General features: G+C 34.3%; 3 protein-coding genes across 4 annotated transcripts; 2 read left to right on the plus strand and 1 right to left on the minus strand.

The window, feature by feature from the left end:
- The first annotated feature begins 645 nt into the window (after positions 1-645).
- Positions 646-4993, plus strand: LOC121971413 (putative disease resistance protein RGA1). Of its 2 annotated transcripts, none has more exons than XM_042522674.1 (2): positions 646-4657; positions 4754-4993. In XM_042522674.1, the coding sequence occupies exon 1, from the start codon at positions 721-723 to the stop codon at positions 3802-3804; it is 3084 nt and encodes a 1027-aa protein (XP_042378608.1). In that variant the 5' UTR covers positions 646-720; the 3' UTR covers positions 3805-4657; positions 4754-4993. The 2 variants fall into 2 exon arrangements, with proteins under 2 accessions (XP_042378608.1, XP_042378607.1); XM_042522673.1 differs by having other exon boundaries at positions 646-4185.
- A 7093-nt stretch (positions 4994-12086) lies between these two features.
- Positions 12087-14298, minus strand: LOC121973713 (glutamyl-tRNA(Gln) amidotransferase subunit B, chloroplastic/mitochondrial-like). The gene is made up of 6 exons (XM_042525092.1): positions 14128-14298; positions 13845-14048; positions 13561-13758; positions 12961-13029; positions 12297-12413; positions 12087-12223 (listed from the first exon to the last, which is right to left on the minus strand). Exons 1-6 carry the CDS (start codon positions 14251-14253, stop codon positions 12143-12145), a joined length of 795 nt encoding a protein of 264 aa, XP_042381026.1. The 5' UTR covers positions 14254-14298; the 3' UTR covers positions 12087-12142.
- A 2096-nt stretch (positions 14299-16394) lies between these two features.
- Positions 16395-19820, plus strand: LOC121972831 (putative disease resistance protein RGA1). The gene has a single exon (XM_042524457.1). The coding sequence runs from the start codon at positions 16395-16397 to the stop codon at positions 19818-19820; it is 3426 nt and encodes a 1141-aa protein (XP_042380391.1).

Genomic DNA, 19820 nt, shown 5'->3' on the forward strand with positions numbered 1-19820 from the left:
TGAAAGGTGGGGGTTAATTTGCCGAGTGTTAATTTCTAATATTTTAGATGCTTGGGTATACTATAAGGTCATTTAACATTAATTTGTTTGGATGGTGTAAAATTCAGAATCAGTTACTTTGATTCGTTTATAGGCGTTTTGGAGATATTGTTGAATATTTGCTATCTTAGTTCTTGTTATTTATTAGTAGTAATAACAAAGTGAGCAACAAGACAAATTATAAAAGAGAACAAAAGCATGCGTGAACTTGTACATCTTGAGATGTATTAATTAATTAAAAGGCATAAGAACAAATAATATAACAAATTTATTACTTATACTACTTGAAATTTTTAATAGAACTCTAATTAGAAATCTAATGGTAACTAAAATAATTAAATGATGTTTTTATAAAAAATAATAATGCATAAATTACAGATATTTTAAGCATTGGATTTGGAAATTTGTGGTCTGTGGCGTTAGCGACTGACTTAGATTTAATTAATACCCACTCCACTCACTGTCATGGTGAGCTGTAATTTATAAGCAACCATTTTAATAGTCGATTTAATAATAATCCATAAAATAATAATAATTAAAAAAAAAAAAAAAAAAAAAAAAGGAAGACTTTAAAGTCGTCGCCCTGCAAATTGTATTATTGCTTCTCTTTTCTCCTCCAAGCTAGCTATTGTTATTAGCCAGATCCAAACCAAACAACTTCTGCATCCTTCATCCGGAGCTATGGAAGCAGCTTTGGTAGGTGCCGCGTCTCGCTTCATGGTCGATAAGGTGGCAGTTCTCCTCAAACTCGACGAGAAACTCAAGACCATAACTGGTACCAAAAGGAAGATGGAGAAGCTCAAGGAGCTGGCCCCGATCATTGACACGGTGATCCAACACATCGAGTCCCGCCCTTTGATGGAAGATGCTGTGAAGGAGTTGCTGAAGAAGCTCAAATACTTGGCATACGATCTCGAGGATGTTGTGGATTACTATGACACCAAAGTCTTCCAGAAGAAGCAGAGATCAAAGTCTCTTTTAAGGCCGGTGAGTGTTTTCTTCTCCGCAGATAATCAAGTTGCGTTTAAGAGTAGGGTAGGTGGCATGATAAAAGCTATAACAGACAGCCTGGATTCTATTTTGCTGCAAAACTCCATTCTTTCCAATTTGCTACAAGAACAAGGCAGCATCCCCATGTCGGAACCAAGTCTCAACAACAGAGAGACCCACTCCCGCAATAGCTTTGTTGTTATAGGGAGAGAACCAGAGAAGAATAAGATTGTCGACATGTTAACAAAGGATGATGATGATGATGATGATGATGAAAGCCACCATGGCACAGTGAAGGTCATTGCCATCGTTGGGATGGGTGGCCTAGGGAAGACTACACTTGCTCAGCATGTTTACAATGATGCTAGGGTGCAAGACCATTTTGCAAGTCCAACAATGTGGAAAGTTGTTGGGGCTGAATTTAATCCCACAAAGATAATGAAGTCTTTATTAGAATTGGCTACTGGAGGTTCATCAGTCAACAGCTTCGAAATAGATTTAGTGAAGCGGAAGCTAGAAGAAGAATTATCTGGGAAGAGATTTCTGCTGGTTCTTGACGATGTGTGGAACGATAACGAGCTACAGTGGGGTGTACTGAAAGCAGCCTTAACATGTGGGGCGAGAGGAAGTAAAATTTTAGTGACAACCCGTAGTAAATGGGTCTCTTCAATTATGAGCTCATCCGATACCACTCACCAACTACAACAGTTGTCCGGAGATGATTGTCTGTCCTTGTTTCAACGATTTGCATTTGGAGATCAAGCAGTGGATCAAAACTTAATGGCAATTGGTGCAAAGGTTGTTGAGAAATGTGGCGGCGTTCCCTTGGCTGCCATATCTCTCGGTAGCATGCTCCGTAGCACTCGAGAGGAAAATTACTGGTCCTCGGTATTGAACAGTGAAATATGGAAGCTGGGAAATCAGGAAGATAAAGTGTTAGCTGTATTAAAGTTGAGCTACGACGCTCTCCCTCTACGGTCAAAGAGGTGTTTTGCATTTGCTTCCCTATTCTCAAAAGATGTTACGATGAAAAAGGATGAACTGATAAAACTGTGGATAGCAAATGGTTTCGTACGTTCAGAAGGAAACTTTGATGCTGAAACAGTGGGCAAGCATGTCTTTGATGATCTTGTGCTAAGATCATTCTTTCTCTTGGTACCTTCTAAATATGTAACCGAGTGCACGATGCATGATTTAATGTATGATCTGGCACGATCAGTCTCTGCAGATGCATATTGGAATTCCTATCAAGACTCGGTGGAAAATTTTGGAAACAGAACATATCATTTGCAAATCGATCGAAGAAAGTTTCCAAACATGACTCAGGACTTAGGCAAGAAACCTTTGTACTTGCGCACCTTTATGCACATATATACATTTTCACATTTGAGTATCAATCTGCTTGAACTCTTCTCAGAACTTAAACCATTGCACTTGCGGGCGTTAGATTTAACTCACGGTGGCATCAGGGAGGTGCCGACGTCAATAGGAATTCTGATACATTTGAGGTACCTCAACTTATCATGGAATGATATTGAAGTTCTACCGGACTCCATAACTCTTCTCCCTAATTTACAGTATTTCAATCTCAGTTTCAATCATAAACTTCGAGAGCTACCAAAAGAGTTAGGGAATATACAAAATCTTCGGGATCTTGATTTACAAACTTATTCTAGATTCATCACACACATGCCCTGTGGATTATCTCGACTAACTAATCTTCGAAGTTTACCTCTCTTTATTGCTGGTGACAAAACTGGTGCATGCTCAATTATAGAGCTTGAGAATTTGAAACTTCATGGAAAAATGGTAATTCAATTTTCAGAAGATTTTAAGAATTATTCTTGTGATGGAAGAAAAATCTTGAAGAATATAGATCTTAATGAACTGTGCATAGAGTTTAATGAAAGATATGACAAAGACATGTTCGTTGATCTTTGTCCCAACACGAGCTTAAAGAAGTTAGACATATGCCGTTATAGGAGCCCACAATTTCCAGCATGGTTGATGGAGTCACAGTTGCCAAATTTGGTTGAAGTTAGTCTTGGAAACTGCAGGGGCTGTGAGCTTATTCCTCCGTTTGGAAATCTACAGTTTCTTAAGAAGCTTGACTTAGACTATATGGATGGCATTACACACTTGGGTGCTGAGTTCCATGGTTACAGAGGCTTTCCTTCCCTTCGAGAACTCAGCTTGGTACGGATGTTTAATTTAGAGGAATGGTCAGAGTCTCATGTTGTCGATCAGTTGTTTCCTTTACTGCGAAAGTTGTTGATTTCCTGGTGTCCTAAATTGAAAAGTACACCGAGACTTCCTAGAATCCAAGAGCTTAAGATATCATACAGCGAGAGCATACTCTCATGTATCGGAAGATTCACTTCTCTTTCTCTTCTCCAACTAACGGGGATGCCTGACATAGCATCTCTTCCAAGTGGCTCCATCAGAAACCTCACATCCTTGACCAAATTTCAAATTAGAAACTGCAGACAACTCCAATCTCTTCCTGTGGATGAAATGCAGTTCCTAGAAATGCTTCGTTCATTGACCATTGAAGAGTGTGATAATTTGGTATTCTTCCCGTCGGAAGTGGGGAGTCTCAGTTTTCTTTGTTTTCGATGGAATGGTGTGATACCGCAGCCAAAAGAACTCGTTCAAATCTTGAATTTAGTAGATGAGTTCCAAATAGAGATTTGTGATAACAAAGTTGATTTACGTGGGCAACTGCAATACTTAACACACGCTCAAAAAATTATGTCTATTTGGTTCACATCTTAACAATCAATTAATGTTTCAGTACGGAATCAAAACATTAAGTATTTGTTGTTGTGATGTTGGAGTCGTTTATGACAGCAGAAGCAGCAAGCAGTACTGAACTTGAACAACTATACATAAATAGATTTTCCAATCTCACGACCTTGCCTGACTGGCTACAGCATCTCAAGTCTCTTCGTATACTATCAATCTGGAACTGCCCACGATTAGAAAGGGTGCCAAGGGATTTGAAGAATCTACCTATGTTGAAAACTTTGAACATTGTCGGTTGCCCACAACTTAAAAGTAGATGTGCAAGGGAGACTGGTGAAGATTGGCCAATCATCTCAAATGTTCCAAATGTTAATATTGAATAGGCTCCTCCAGCCCGACATGGTTCGAAAGGTAAGTTAGAAAATCATTTTAGTTGAATAAAATAACATATCATTATATGTATTTCTATAGTTGCACAGCTAAACTATGTCTTTGTTGTGATATAATATGATTTCTTTTTCTTTTGTAAAAAAGTTTATTTATTTTTATTTAATTTAGCTAATTATTGAAAAGTGATAGTGTTCAAACTCATCCACTTTATACTAACCTTGATATTTTAGTTTAGTAAGCAAGTTGTTCAATCCCATCATATACTCATTTTCAAAAAGATTTTCCATATATGGAATCTTAGAGCTTTCAGAATTCTCATGAAAAAAAATTCTTGACAAAATTTAGACATTTAATATATATATTTCTTGATAAAATGTATACTATCGAAAGGCACTATATATATGTTTTGTTTGCAGCAACGGCTTATAAGCAATCACAAATGTATTGTAATTCAAATGTGATAATACTGATTGGAATACTTCTAAAATAACTGGTAAGATGATATTAGATAAACATCAATTCAATTATATGTATAGTGTTGTTACCGTCCTTTTTAATAATATTGAATTCTTTAATCTCTTGATTGTAGGATGAAAGTCGAGGGAGGAGGTTGAGCATGTATAGATCATAGTTATTGTTTAAAGGTGCATCTGTCATGCCTTATGAAGTTCTTCGCACATATGTGATTTATTTTATGTCACACTGTGATTTATTTTATTGTTGGATATACTATGATTTTTGTCTTTTTAAGGATTATTACTATGTTGTGTGAGAAATTTTGTTGCTTTATGGTGGATAGTTATGCAATAAATAAACAATTTGATATTGAGTGATAGTTGTAATATAAGTTTTCCTTCAATTTTTTTTGTTTGTTATTGAGATTCTTGTACCTCTCAAAGTGAAAAGAAGTATATTTTTTATTTCATCAAAAATCTTAAAAAATTATTGGTTAATACACGTTAAAATAGTTCTATGTGAGTAATCTTTTAATTTTTTTTTTGTGTCTGACTATTTTATTTTCTTAATTTTTTTACATGCTTATTATTATCCATTATCCAATGGAAATACTTAAAATTTTATATGGAATGTTATGCTTAAAAGAACTGGATTGTCACTAGCTCTTAGCAATTATTATACTGACACTTCTTGTCGAGACAGCTACATTCTTGGACAATAATGGGTCAGTTGCAGTATCTTGTTCCTCTTGTCAAACTTATAATTTCTTAGATTTATGCACTCAATGGCTATGATAATACTTGGTTATTTAACTGAACCATTGATCTTAACCTGGCTGGCTTATATGAGTTTCTTCGACTTATTGAACTATTCAGGGCCGTCTCAAGGTTCTATGTGACCCTAGACAAAAAAAAAAAACATTTAGGCCTTTAATATATTTTTTTAAAAAAAAAATTCCTCGCACTTTTTCATTCGGACTTGGGACCGACAATGGTGGGTTTAATTTTTTTTTAAAAAAATAAAATATTAATTTAAAATAATTTTTATGTAAAATTTAGTTTTCTAACTTTTTGAGATGCAAAATTATTAATTAAATTTTTATATTCGATTTTTGATAATATTTTTTTTTCAATTGATAAAATTGTTAGATTATTTAATCTTTCTTGAGACATTGTTGAACGTAAATAAGACTTTATTAATTTTAACTTTGAAAAACTTCTTTCTGCTGAAGTTACACTAACAGGTATATTTAATAATATTCATTTTTTTATAAGGTTCAATACCTCAAGTGCGGTTTTTAATTCTGGATTTATTATTTCTCTTAAAACTTTTAATTCTAAAAATAAATCTAAACCATCAATATCAGATAACATGTCATGTGTTAAAAAGTTTTCAAGATTTAAACATTTTATTTTTAAAAACTCATCATCAAGCAATTTTAACTTTTCTACATCATATAAAAAATTAAAATTATCTTCATATATTTTAAATTGTTCAAATCTACTTTGAAGTGAAGAAATGACATGGTCAATAATATAATTAAAGTAATTAATTTTAAAAGATTCGGTAAAAGCTTCACTTCATTAATTTTATTCTCATCAAATCGTTTATTTCTTTTAATTATACGTTTTTCACGAAATTTTGGTTCTATATTCATTTCATTTGTAATCTCTTTAGCAGAAATCACAGCAGATATAAATCCATTTTCTCTATAATCATTAAAAAAAGAAACAAGACCTTTTAATTGATCTAATGCAATAACAATGTTCATATCTTTATATTGTAAAAATTTACTAACAGTGTTAACTGTAAATAGTATATCATACCAAATAACCATACCTAATAAAAATTCAAAATTTTCAAACTCATATGTTGCTAAAGAATTTGCTTCACTTTTTGTTTTAGGATCATCACTAGTTTCTGCAAGTTTATATAAAACTTCTTTTATCTGTGGAGCTTGATATTTTATTGCTTTAACGCTTTCAAGATGACTTTCCCAACGTGGTTGTGATAATGGTTTAAGAGTTAAATTAGAAATTACATGATCTTGTAAAATTTTTCATCTTTTTGTAGAAGAAAATAATTAGTAAATAAGTTGTATCACACCAAAAAATATTATAGCACTAGGACAAGAATTAGTCATATCACATAGTACTAAATTAAGACTATGACAACCACATGGTGTATAAAAAGCCTAGAATTTATATCTAACAATCTCTTTTGTACACCTTGTTGTTTACCTTTCATATTAGCTCTATTATCATATCCTTGTCCTCTTATGTCATTCATATCCAGTTCAATTTTCTTTATTATATTAATAAGCGTATCAAAAAGACCTTTTTCTGATGTATCATCTACTTTTAAAAATTCTATAAAATATTCTTATATTTTGATTAGACTTGTTGAAATATCTACACATCTTAATATAAGAGACATTTGTTCTTGATGACTTACATCATGAGTACAATTAAGTATAACTAAAAAATATTTTGCTTCTTTTATTTTTTTAATTATAATATTATTTACTTCTTTTCCTAATATATTTATTAACTCATTTTGTATATTTTGACCAAGATAATGATTATAAATTTTACCATTTTGAATACATTTAAGGTGTTCTTGTATTATAGGATCAAATTTTGCTATCGTTTTAATTAAACCTAAAAAATTTCCATTGTTATCTTGATAAATTTTCTCATTTGTGCTAGGAATGCCAAATTATTTTTTTTGCAAGATTTTTAACTATAGCAATAATTCTTATTAATACATTCTTCCAATGTTCTTTTTCCTTATTTATTTTTTCTTGTAAATTTTGATCAATGGTTTTATTTTTAAGCAATCTCATTTCAATATCAAACCAAATATTCATATTTATAATATATTCACTGCTTGTTTCATGACTTTTTCCTTATTTATTTTTTCTTGTAAATTTTGATCAATGGTTTTATTTTTAAGCAATCTCATTTCAATATCAAACCAAATATTCATATTTATAATATGTTCACTGCTTGTTTCATGACTTTTAAGCTTGATACTAAGATTTTTCCAATCACGACACCCTTCGTTTGCTAATTGAATTGTAATTGATTTTTGACTAAATAATTTACAACAAAAATAAAATACTTTATGTAATTCTTTTGAATATATTAACCATTTTCTATCATGTTTTTCTCCATTTGATAATTTTCGAATGTAATGAATCATACAAAATTGTCTAGAATTTTCATCATTTGGAAAAGAAATATTGATTTCTCTAATTTGACCCTTTTCAACTAATAAATCTATTAAATTTGTATTTATATTTTTCATTGTGCTAAATCATATATATTTTGAATAATAATTTCATCAATATTATTAAAAAAAATTATTTTCATGATTTGTTAAGTGTCTTTTTCTTCTTCTAAATTATAATTATTTTCTTCATTAATATTAATATTTGATGAATTTGTTTTGTGATCATTAGAAAGTTCTTGATAGATTTCTTTTTGTCCTAAGTATTCAATTAGTTTTTCATTTAAATTTTCAATTATATTATTTTCTGAGTTTTGATTTTGATTATTAATAATAAATCTATTGAGTGCGCCTTTTTGAGATTGAATAAATTCTTTTATTTTTCTTTTTTTCATACGTTTCATATATCCAGAATCATATTTTTTTCATAGACATATTTATATTAAAATAATATTAGAAAAGAAAAATATAAGTATCTATTATTTTATCAAAATAAAATTACTTATAATTAAATGAACAATAAAACTGATTTACACCGTGTAATTTTAATTTGATGATATTTCAAACTGATTACTGAGTATTACTTGCACAAATATAATAAAAATATAAAATATTAAATTTGATTTGAATCGTTTAATTTAACGGTTTATATTTTATAATAAACTATACTTAACAAATATATAATAAATGAGATAAGTGCGTAAATCAAGTTTGCGATAGTAGTAATTTGTTTGTGAGAGAGGAAAAATGAGAAAAAAAATTTCATACAGTTGCTAATAATCTAATTTTCCAACCATATTTCATATTTGGGTCCATTTCATCAATAATTTATTATTTATACAGAACAATAAAGAACATTTCATGAATGAAGAAAAAATTAAAAAAATATTACCTGACGATTAAGGAATGCGAAGGGTCGAGGGCGTTTTGTCGTATTCAGTATTCTGAGACTGAAAGAATCACGTTGAGAATCAAATTCTGAGACTGAAATATGAGTAGGATGAGAGTATGAGACTTAGAGAACGAAAACATGAGTAAATCAAATTCTGTAGTGGTTTTATATAGAATTCTAGAAGAATTATTGTATATAATTAATTGAAGTTTTGTTTTTCGTTGGAATAGGTGATTGTACAGTACATTACTGTGCATGGAAATCGAAGCGGCAGTCTTCAAAGATGGTTGTACAATGTGCACAGTAGAAAATCGAAGCGGCGACGGTACAGTATATATTACTATGCATACCTGCATGGAAATCGAAGCGCCGAAGCGGCATTCTTGAAATGAAATGTCCCGTTTTAGTTAAAATTAAATTTCAATTATTAAATATATTTTAAAAAAATATAATATTAATGGGCCCCAATTATATTGAGGCCCTAGGCATAGGCCTTATTGGCCTATGCCTTCATCCGGGCCTGGAACTATTTGATATTTGAAAATACCATAAAACTCTCAGTTATTGTGCCATACCCATCCATTTGTTTGCTGAAATTCTTCAAATGCTGGCACACTGCAATCTTGTTATGTGACTCTGACAGTGATTAGAATTCGTCTATTTAAGCCTGGTTTGATACTAGTATTGACACTTTTTTTTACTGAATCCTAATTGTGGTCTTGTGCAATAATAATGTCACCTTGTGAGCCGATTAAGTGAGGTTTAAGGCATCGAAGTAGCCTCATTAGTCATGCTGGATTCTACTTGTATTTATCTTCATCATTCCCCATGGTTTGAAATAAATTGAAATTCCTGAGTTTCTCAAATCCATATCACACAGGAGCAGGATGGACGAGAAAGACTGATCTTAGTGATAGCACCAACAGTAGATTTCTGGCAATATTCATCTTTGTGGTTGTTTGCATTTGATCAACTTCTATTTGCAATATATAAACTTAATCATTGTCCAATTCCCTCTGGTGCTATGTCTAGAAGCTTACGCGCCTTAGCATATAATAATATTTATAATCATAATATTTACAATTATAGCAATGAATATGATAAATTTGAAAATATTGTCTTATGCTATTGATTCATGCCGATTTTGATTATGATGCTTGATAGGGTTGAAATCAATTCAAGATTATTATCCATTATTATCTTCTTTGTTGTCATTATTCTTCGACAAACTCAACGAAAGTGCTCGAACATTGAGTTTGATTGTTAACTTGGTAAAGTATTGTCTGGATAATGGTTTGATGAATATATTAAATAGAGATGTAAAAAATAAAATGTTGTCCAGTTGTCATATATTCATGGATAAAATAAAAATTAATCTTGACATGCTTGGAACGAGCATGAAAACTGGATTTGCCGTAAGGTCTGTCGATTTAATATTGCCACACACTATAATATAGGAGTGGCACAGAAGAAAGATGGAGTTGAAAGAGAATGGAGTTCGAGAGCTATTACCTGTTGGAGGATGCGAGCAAGATAGAAGCTGGACGGTTTCGTGTCCTGGCTATGATTCTTCTTCTTTTAGTGTGGAGTGGGATAGCGATTGCGGCTATGAAGCTGTGAAGCAACCTTATTGCATCGGCTGGAAGAGGTCAGGGGCATGTGCATCAGATCAAGAAAGAAAAAACAGGAGTCCCTTGGGCTGAAGAAGAGATACTATGTTCATTCAGTTTCATAAGATTAATTTGATTCACTAGCTTATTGTCATCTATGAAGTTGGTGATTAGCTTACATAAATCTGTTGGTGTACCTTGTAACTTATGTAGTGTATGGTTGCTGGTGCTTGAACTGAATCAACTTGGTTCTGAAATGTAGCGATTTCTTATCTTCTACAAGTGATTCCTACTTGTCCTTAAAAAGTATGGTAAAGGGGATTGGAGAAGTATTTCTAGGAGCTTTGTGATTACTAGGACCCCTACTCAAGTTGCTAGTCATGCCCAAAAATACTTCATCAGACTAAATTCGGGTGGCAAAGACAAGAGTAGATCCAGCATACATGACATTACTACCGCCAATTTTCCAGATAATACGCCTCCTTCCCTGTCTCAATCATCTGTTCTCACCACTCAGTTAGAAGTCGCATTGCCAGGTTCCTACTCATCTAACCATTCAGATTGGCCTGATGAAGCAACTGGTTTTCTAAGTTCATTAATTAAAGGGAGTCAGTTCCTGCAAACCCATCATGGAGCAGCAACCTTATGAGATGAAGATAGAAGCTCATGCATCTAGGAGTCGCATTCTTCATGGTGTTGTGGTTCACAGCATCTAGAAGTCATCATCACCTTCATGGTTGAGATCATGATCTATACGTGAGGGTTGAACCTAAGGCGAATTAATGATTAGATTCCCCACGATCTAGGGAGAATTCATGGTTTTCTTCTTCCTCATGATTAATTTATATTAATTATACCACTATACAGTACGTAAATAAAGTTGTAACTCAGCAAGCACTGGCCTGTGTTCTTTCTCTTATGTACTTCGAGACTATAAGATGTGTTCAAGAAGCACAACTTTTTCTAATTTGCTGTCCAAAATGAATCTAATCAGTGTAGCAGTTTGCTAAGGCCAAAAGCACTTGTGAGTTGATGCACTAAAGTGACTTCTGGTGCAGACCAAGAGCTGAATCGATAGTCTTAAACTCGATGGTGTTTTTGTTCACTCTAGTTCCATGTCTTAGATTAGTACGATTCTGTTGTTTGTAGTGACTTAAAATAGGATGAAAGTGAACAGACGGACGACAATCAGAAAACCACAAAAGGTAAGTCCGCAAGGAAAAAAAAATGGCCATGTATCGCAACCAACGATAAGGGAGCAACTTTGTAATCATGTATTGCAACGATAGTCATGAAAACTCACTCCAATTGGAGCAACTTTGTAAAATTGTTGCAACGATGTTGGACAAAAGCATTTTCAAAATATAAAGCGCCCTTTCGATATTTATTTCAAAGTGTGGTACACTTTTGATAATAATGATAATAAGGACGCCCTTTTAAATTTATACCTTTTATATAAAAAAAAATTCACACTTTCATAAGTATTAATAATATCTATAGTTTTGTTATCATATTATCCCATATTTTTAACAATTAAGGGGAGAATTAATAACACTCATCTATGAAAGTGATCCTACCAAAGTATAAAGGTAAAATAATAATAGTGAACCTATTTTAAAAGGTAGTTAAAATACAAGAATAAAATGAAAATTTTCTCTTCTCTAAATGGCATCGGTATGAAAACTTACATTCTTGTGTTTCCAATTTATTAAAGTTAACTCTGACTTTCTAAACTTCCTTTGCAAGAAAATCTATGAGGTAGATCTCATGACTTTGGGTCTTAACAAAGTCAACTCTCTCCTTTCAATTTGACGCCAAGAATCTTGTTCAAAACCAATGGATTTGCCTTGCCCTTGGATTCCTTCATCACCTACAGAACCAAAAATCAGAGTTTCAGACTGCAGTAAAATCATAGCTTTTCGAAATGTCACTGATTCATGCACCTGGCCGGCGAAAAACCCCTGCAACCTGGTTTTTCCTGCACGGTACTGTTCGAGCTGCTTCGGATTCGCAGCAAGGACTTTATCAACTAGTGCTTCTATGGCTGCTGGATCTACAATCTGAAATTTCGCATATAAAGCGAGTTATACATTGTGGAAAACAAATTTACTGGATAACCAACAACAAGTTTCATGGTTGGAAAAGGATCACAAACATAGAAAGCTTGGTCTCGTAAATTTTATGATACAAAAGCCTAAAATTGATGTTGCTCACTCCTGTTTAGATGAGTCGGAAGCTATCATGTCTCTTTCATTATGAATTGTTCTTCTGAAACTTCGAAACGGAGTTCTTTCAGCTGTAAGAATTGTTGGAAGATCCTTACGACTTATGCTGCTGCTGTTGTTGTTATAACTCAAAGCCATGCTCAGCATATTAACAACTACACAATTCTTAAACTACTCTATTCACGGTTAACAGTTTACGAGTTTACCAGCTCCACTATAATTAATATTTACGTGGTCAGAAATCTGAAGATATTACTAAGAATTCACTTGGATACCATCAATCAATAAACAGAAGAATCCATGCATCAAATCATCACGATTCCATGTTCAGATCAACAATTATAAATTAAGATCCTTTGCGGACCGGAAATATTAGACTTGCCTGAACTAGATCCTTTTCCTCTATCAGTGACTGGACAGTTCCACCTTTGGCCAGAAGCTCAAAAAGTATCTGTCAGAAAATGGAAAAAAAAAATGAGAATATTTAGAAAAATATGGTATATAATGTCGAACATCTGGTAGGGATGTTTAAGCATATGGTCTATAGCCTTTTCCAAACATTCTGCATAGAAGAACTATTAGTTCCTATAGTTTTCAAGTGACTCAGTAAGACAAAGAAGAGAGAAGAGAATAAAATGCTTAGCTAAAAAGAACTAACGGCATAACCCTGAGCTTTTAGAGTATACTTACAATGATGGCATATCGTATCATAATGAAAAAAAAAAAACATAGTAATTGTTGTTTATGATACCGTCAACTCCTAGGAAATTTATGACTTCATGATTGTTTCCCAGAAGTAGACTGAAGAATATGCTAACAAATAATAAGTTCAGCAAGACATGTTGAGAGTTTGACAATTTTCTTGATTGCAAAAAATGAGCTGATTAATTTTACATGTCAACAACTTTAATATTACCAAAACAACCATAACCGGATTATAGAAGGAAATTATCTGACACACAAAATCCAAACATTGGCATACCTCCTTCCCGATCTTCCCACTGATGGTTCCATTTTTTATTGAAGCTATTAATTCAGAAAGCTCAAACGGTGTTAGTTTTATTTCAGTTATTGAAAGTCGCTCATTTTTCAGAAAAGCTGAAATATCTCCCATAATCCAGTTGGCGGCTAATTTTGGATCAGCGCCGTTCTCAAGAGATGCATCAAAAAATTCAGCAACCTGCAAAATTCATCAGTTGTCACTGTTCCTCCATGAAAGGCATCTGTTTATCTCTAAAGTAACCCGAGATTTTAGCTATTTCCTACATGATTGTCATTAGCTAGAAAGAGAACATCTTGCATTGCGAGACCCATTTTCTCATATCGTCTGCGCTTTGCTTCGGGAAGCTCAGGCAACCCTTGACAAAGTTTGTCGACAAATTCCTTTGTGAGAACAACTTCTGGTAAGTCAGGCTCTGGAAAATATCTATAATCTGCTAGCCCTTCCTTTTTCCTCATTGTAAAAGTTTTCTGGTCCATAAACAGGCAACATGAAAAAAGAAAAATGAAGATAAGACTCAGAATCTGAACTACATGGAAAATGGCAAACCTGAGCACCTTCTTCCCATAGACGAGTTTCTTGGAAAATCTGATCACTTTGACCTTGACTATGTAGAAGAACCTGTCTCGAGATCTCATAATCAATGGCTCTATTCATTGCAGAAAACGAATTCATGTTCTTTATTTCTACCTGTCGACAAAGCAAGTAAAAGCGGGAGCAACAATCACTATAAATGAAAAAGGTCTAACTTCTAACCGCTAAATTAATTCATCCAAAGTAATCCTGTAATGAATGCAGAAGAAAACACAATAGGGTGATCAATCATGACCACAGTCAATTTAGCTATAGATATGTAGAAATCAGGAAAAGGTTGCCATCTTGATTAATCCAAAAAAATGTCAGGAATAAAGAGTACAAAGTTTTATATAGTTAGATTAAGAAAATATAAATCCTAAATTGAAAAATTAAAAGACTAAATTACCCTAAAGGTTATAAACAAATAATCATAATAAATACATATAATCTAACATTCCCCCTCAAACTCACGATGCTACAGCTAGAAGCATTAAAAATGAAAGTGCGAAGCAAAATGAGCCTGATAAATATTTCAGCTATCTGCAATGAGAAAGGAACAAAAGGCAGTGTGATAGTGCCAAGCTGTAAATGATGACGAGTGAGATGACAATTAATCCCAATATACTTCATTCTCTCATGAAAAATCATATTGCGTGCAATTTGAATGACACTCTGATTATCACAATGGTTGCCAAAGAAAAACTCTCATATCTGTAAGCAACCAACGTAGCCAAACAATCTCATAAGTGGTGGTAGTTATGACACGATATTCAGCTTCTGTAGAAGATCTTGAAATAACATCTTGTTTTTTATTCTTTCAAGAGATAAGAGAATCGTCAAAAAAAATGTCAATCAGCATCAGAATATGCACATAACTCAAACGAGAAAGTAAAAGGGAATAAGAGACTCTAAAACTGAGTTCCTCTAAGATACCAGAGAATGCGAAGAACAACAACCCAATAAACTATGGTCGGTGTGTGACAAATTGATTAACCATATGTACAGCATGCGCAATATCAGGACGAGTCACAGTGAGATAAACCAAGCTTCCCACAACTGTGTATGGTAGAGGTTAGGATCTGGCAAAGGAGAACTATCTAATGGAGAGCAACGAGCATTAGTCTCAAGAGGAGTATCAACTACCTTGTTGTCAGTGAGACGTGGACGCTCAAATAGATCAGCTATGTACTTTGACTGAGATAAGAGATAACCTTTTAGCGAAGAAGCAATCTCGATCCCTAGAAAATAGTGTAGTAAACTCAAATCTTTCATAGCGAAACAACGAACTACTTCAAACTTCAAAAACTAAATTCCATCAAAATCATCATCTGTAATTATCATGTCATCCACATATAAAGACAAAAGTATATGATCCACACGCGTACACCTGACAAATAAAACTGAATCATGATTATTAGGATGAAAGCCAAGCGAAGTAATCACCGTGGAGAACTTTACAAACTAAGCACGTAGTGCTTGACTATTGACTACTACATCCTCCTAACTATTCACTATCATGCCTCCTTAACATTTGACTTCCTGGCCCCTCGGTCCCTCCTTTAGGTGCCGTATCAAGGGATTTTAGCCATTATAAATTTTGTATGATTAATTTGATATTGTGGTAGCGTTTGACAATTGAAAGGTGGGGGTTAATTTGCCGAGTGTTAATTTCTAATATTTTAAATGCTTGAGTATATATACTATAAGTTCATTTAACGTTAATTTGTTTGGATGGTCTAAAAGTCAGAATAGGTTACTTTGATTCGTTTCTAGGCGTTTTGGAGCTATTGTTTAATATTTGCTATCTTAGTACTTGTTATTTATTAGTAATAACAAAGTGAGCAACAAGACAAATTATAAAAGAGAACAAAAGCGTGCGTGAACTTGTACATCCTGAGATGTATTAAAATGCATAAGAACAAATAATATAACAAATTTATTACTTACACTACTTGAATTTTTTAATAGAACTCTAATTAGAAATCTAATGGTAACTACAATAATTAAATGATGTTTTTATTACAAATAATAATGCATAAATTACAGATATTTTAAGCATTGGAATTGGAAATTTATAAGCAACCATTTTAATAGTCGATTTAATAATAATCCATAAAAAAAATGGAACTTCAAAGTCGTCGCCCTGCAAATTGTATTATTGCTTCTCTTTTCTCCTCCAAGCTAGCTATTGTTGTTAGCCAGATTCAAACCAAACAACTCTGCATTCTTCATCCGGAGCTATGGAAGCAGCTTTGGTAGGTGCCGCGTCTCGCTTCATGGTCGATAAGGTGGCAGATCTCCTCCAACTCGACGAGAAACTCAAGACCATAACTGGTACCAAAAGGAAGATGGAGAAACTTAAGGAGCTGCCCCCGATCATTGACATGGTGATCCAACACATCGAGTCCCGCCCTTTGATGGAAGATGCTGTGAAGGAGTTGCTAAAGAAGCTCAAATACTTGGCCTACGATCTCGAGGATGTTGTGGATTACTATGACACCAAAGTCTTCCAGAAGAAGCAGAGATCAAAATCTTTTTTAAGGCCGGTGAGTGATTTCTTCTCTGCTGATAATCAAGTTGCGTTTAAGAGTAGGGTAGGTGGCATGATAAAAGCTATAACAGATAGTCTGGATTCTATTTTGCTGCAAAAGTCCATTCTTTCCAATTTGCTACAAGAACAAGGCAGTATCTCCATGTCGGAACCAAGTCTCAACAACAGAGAGACCCACTCCCGCAATAGCTTTGTTGTTATAGGGAGAGAACCAGAGAAGAATAAGATTGTCGACATGTTAACAAAGGATGATGATGATGATGAAAGCCACCATGGCACAGTGAAGGTCATTGCCATCGTTGGGATGGGTGGCCTAGGGAAGACTACACTTGCTCAGCATGTTTACAATGATGCGAGAGTGCAAGACCATTTTGCAAGTTTGACAATGTGGAAAGTTGTTGGGGCTGAATTTAATCCCACAAAGATAATGAAGTCTTTATTAGAATTGACTACCGGAGGTTCATCAGTCAACATCTTCGAAATAGACTTATTGAACAGGAAGCTAGAAGAAGAATTATCTGGGAAGAGATTTCTACTCGTTCTCGACGATGTGTGGAATGAGAACGAGCTACAGTGGGATATACTGAAAGCAGCCTTAACATGTGGGGCGAGAGGAAGTAAAATTTTAGTGACAACCCGTAGTAAACGGGTCTCTTCAATTATGAGCTCATCCAATACCACTCACCAACTACAACAGTTGTCCAGAGATGATTGTCTGTCCTTGTTTCAACGATTTGCATTTGGAGATCAAGCAGTGGATCAAAACTTAATGGCAATTGGTGCAAAGGTTGTTGAGAAATGTGGCGGTGTTCCCTTGGCTGCCATATCTCTGGGTAGCATGCTCCGTAGCACTCGAGAGGAAAATTACTGGTCCTCGGTATTGAACAGTGAAATATGGCAGCTGGGAAATGAGGAAGATAAAGTGTTAGCCGTATTAAAATTGAGCTATGACGCTCTCCCTCTACGGTCAAAGAAGTGTTTTGCATTTGCTTCCCTATTCTCAAAAGATGTTCCGATGGAAAAAGATGAACTGATAAAACTGTGGATAGCAAATGGTTTCATACGTTCAGAAGGAAATTTTGATGCTGAAACAGTGGGCGAGCATGTCTTTGATGATCTTGTGCTGAGATCACTCTTTGTAACTTCTCAATATGTGACCGAGTGCACGATGCATGATTTAATGTATGATCTGGCACGATCAGTCTCTGCAGATGTATATTGGAATTCCTATCAAGACTCGGTGGAAAATTTTGGAAACAGAACATATCATTTGCAAATCGATCCAAGAAAGTTTCCAAACATAACTCAGGACTTAGGCAAGAAACCTTTGTACTTGCGCACCTTTATGCACATAGATACATTTTCACATTTGAGTATCAATCTGCTTGAACTCTTGTCAGAACTTAAACCATTGTACTTGCGAGCGTTAGATTTAAGTAATGCTGGCATCAGGGAGGTGCCGACGTCAATAGGAATTCTGATACATTTGAGGTACCTCAACTTATCATGGAATCATATTGAAGTTCTACCGGACTCCATAACTCTTCTCCCTAATTTACAGTATTTCAATCTCAGTTTCAATCATGAACTTCGAGAGCTACCAAAAGAGTTAGGGAATATGCAAAATCTTCGGGATCTTGATTTACAAACTTATTCTAGATTCATCACACACATGCCCTGTGGATTATCTCGACTAACTAATCTTCGAAGTTTACCTCTCTTTATTGCTGGTGACAAAACTGGTGCATGCTCAATTATAGAGCTTGAGAATTTGAAACTTCATGGAAAAATGGTAATTCAATTTTCAGAAGATTTTAAGAATTATTCTTGTGATGGAAGAAAAATCTTGAAGAATATAGATCTTAATGAACTGTGCATAGAGTTTAATGAAAGATATGACAAAGACATGTTCGTTGATCTTTGTCCCAACACGAGCTTAAAGAAGTTAGACATATGCCGTTATAGGAGCCCACAATTTCCAGCATGGTTGATGGAGTCACAGTTGCCAAATTTGGTTGAAGTTAGACTTAGAGACTGCAGTGGTTGTGAGCATATTCCTCCATTTGGAAATCTACAGTTTCTTAAGAGGCTTGACTTAGACTATATGAATGGTATTACACACTTGGGTGCTGAGTTCCATGGTTACAGAGGCTTTCCTTCCCTTCGAGAACTCAGCTTGAATTGGATATCTAATTTAGAGGAATGGTCAGAGTGTCATGTTGTCGACCAGTTGTTTCCTTTACTGCAAAAGTTGTTGATTTGCTGGTGTCCTAAATTGAAAAGTACACCGAGATTTCCTAGAATCCAAGAGCTTCAGATATCATGCGGCAATGGGAGCATACTCTCATGTATCGGAAGATTCACTTCTCTTTCTGTTCTCCAACTGACGGCGATGCCTGACATAGCATCTCTTCCAAGTGGCTGCATCAGAAACCTCACATCCTTGACTAAATTACAAATTACAAACTGCAGACAACTCCAATCTCTTCCTGGGGATGAAATGCAGTTCCTAGAAATGCTTCGTTCATTGATCATTGAACGGTGTGATAATTTGGTATTCTTCCCGTCAGAAGTGGGGAGTCTCAGTTCTCTTTGTTTTCGACGGAATGGTACGATATCGCAGCCAAAAGAACTCGTTCAAATCTTGAATTCAGTAGATGAGTTCCATATAGAGATTTGTGATAACAAAGTTGATTTACGTGGGCAACTGCAGTACTTACACACGCTCAAAATATTGTCTCTATTTGGTTCACATGCTGCAAATCAATTAACAATTCAGAACGGAATCCGAAAATTAAGTATTTGTTGTTGTGATGAATTGGAGTCGTTGATGGCAGCAGAAGAAGTAAGCAATACTGTGCTAGAACAACTATACATAAATAGATTTTCCAATCTCACGACCTTGCCTGACTGGCTGCAGCATCTCAAGTCTCTTCGTATACTATCAATCCGGAACTGCCCACGATTAGAAAGGGTGCCAAGGGATTTGAAGAATCTACATATGTTAAAAACTTTGAATATTGTCGGTTGCCCACAACTGAAAAGTAGATGTGCAAGGGAGACAGGTGAAGATTGGCCGATCATCTCAAATATTCCAAATGTTGATATTGAATAG

The sequence above is a fragment of the Zingiber officinale genome, chromosome 4A (assembly GCF_018446385.1).
Source record: "Zingiber officinale cultivar Zhangliang chromosome 4A, Zo_v1.1, whole genome shotgun sequence".
NCBI lineage: Eukaryota > Viridiplantae > Streptophyta > Magnoliopsida > Zingiberales > Zingiberaceae > Zingiber > Zingiber officinale.

Excerpts from the sequence above, each read along its gene's own strand:
- LOC121972831 (XM_042524457.1), top strand. The coding sequence starts at position 16,395 with ATGGAAGCAGCTTTGGTAGGTGCCGCGTCTCGCTTCATGGTCGATAAG.
- LOC121971413 (XM_042522674.1), top strand. The coding sequence starts at position 721 with ATGGAAGCAGCTTTGGTAGGTGCCGCGTCTCGCTTCATGGTCGATAAG.
- LOC121973713 (XM_042525092.1), bottom strand. The coding sequence starts at position 14,253 with ATGAATTCGTTTTCTGCAATGAATAGAGCCATTGATTATGAGATCTCG. Across the intron at positions 14,049-14,127 it reads TATGGGAAGAAGGTGCTCAG|AAAACTTTTACAATGAGGAA; the intron begins GTTTGCCATTTT and ends TTTATGGACCAG. Across the intron at positions 13,030-13,560 it reads GTGGGAAGATCGGGAAGGAG|ATACTTTTTGAGCTTCTGGC; the intron begins GTATGCCAATGT and ends ATTTTCTGACAG.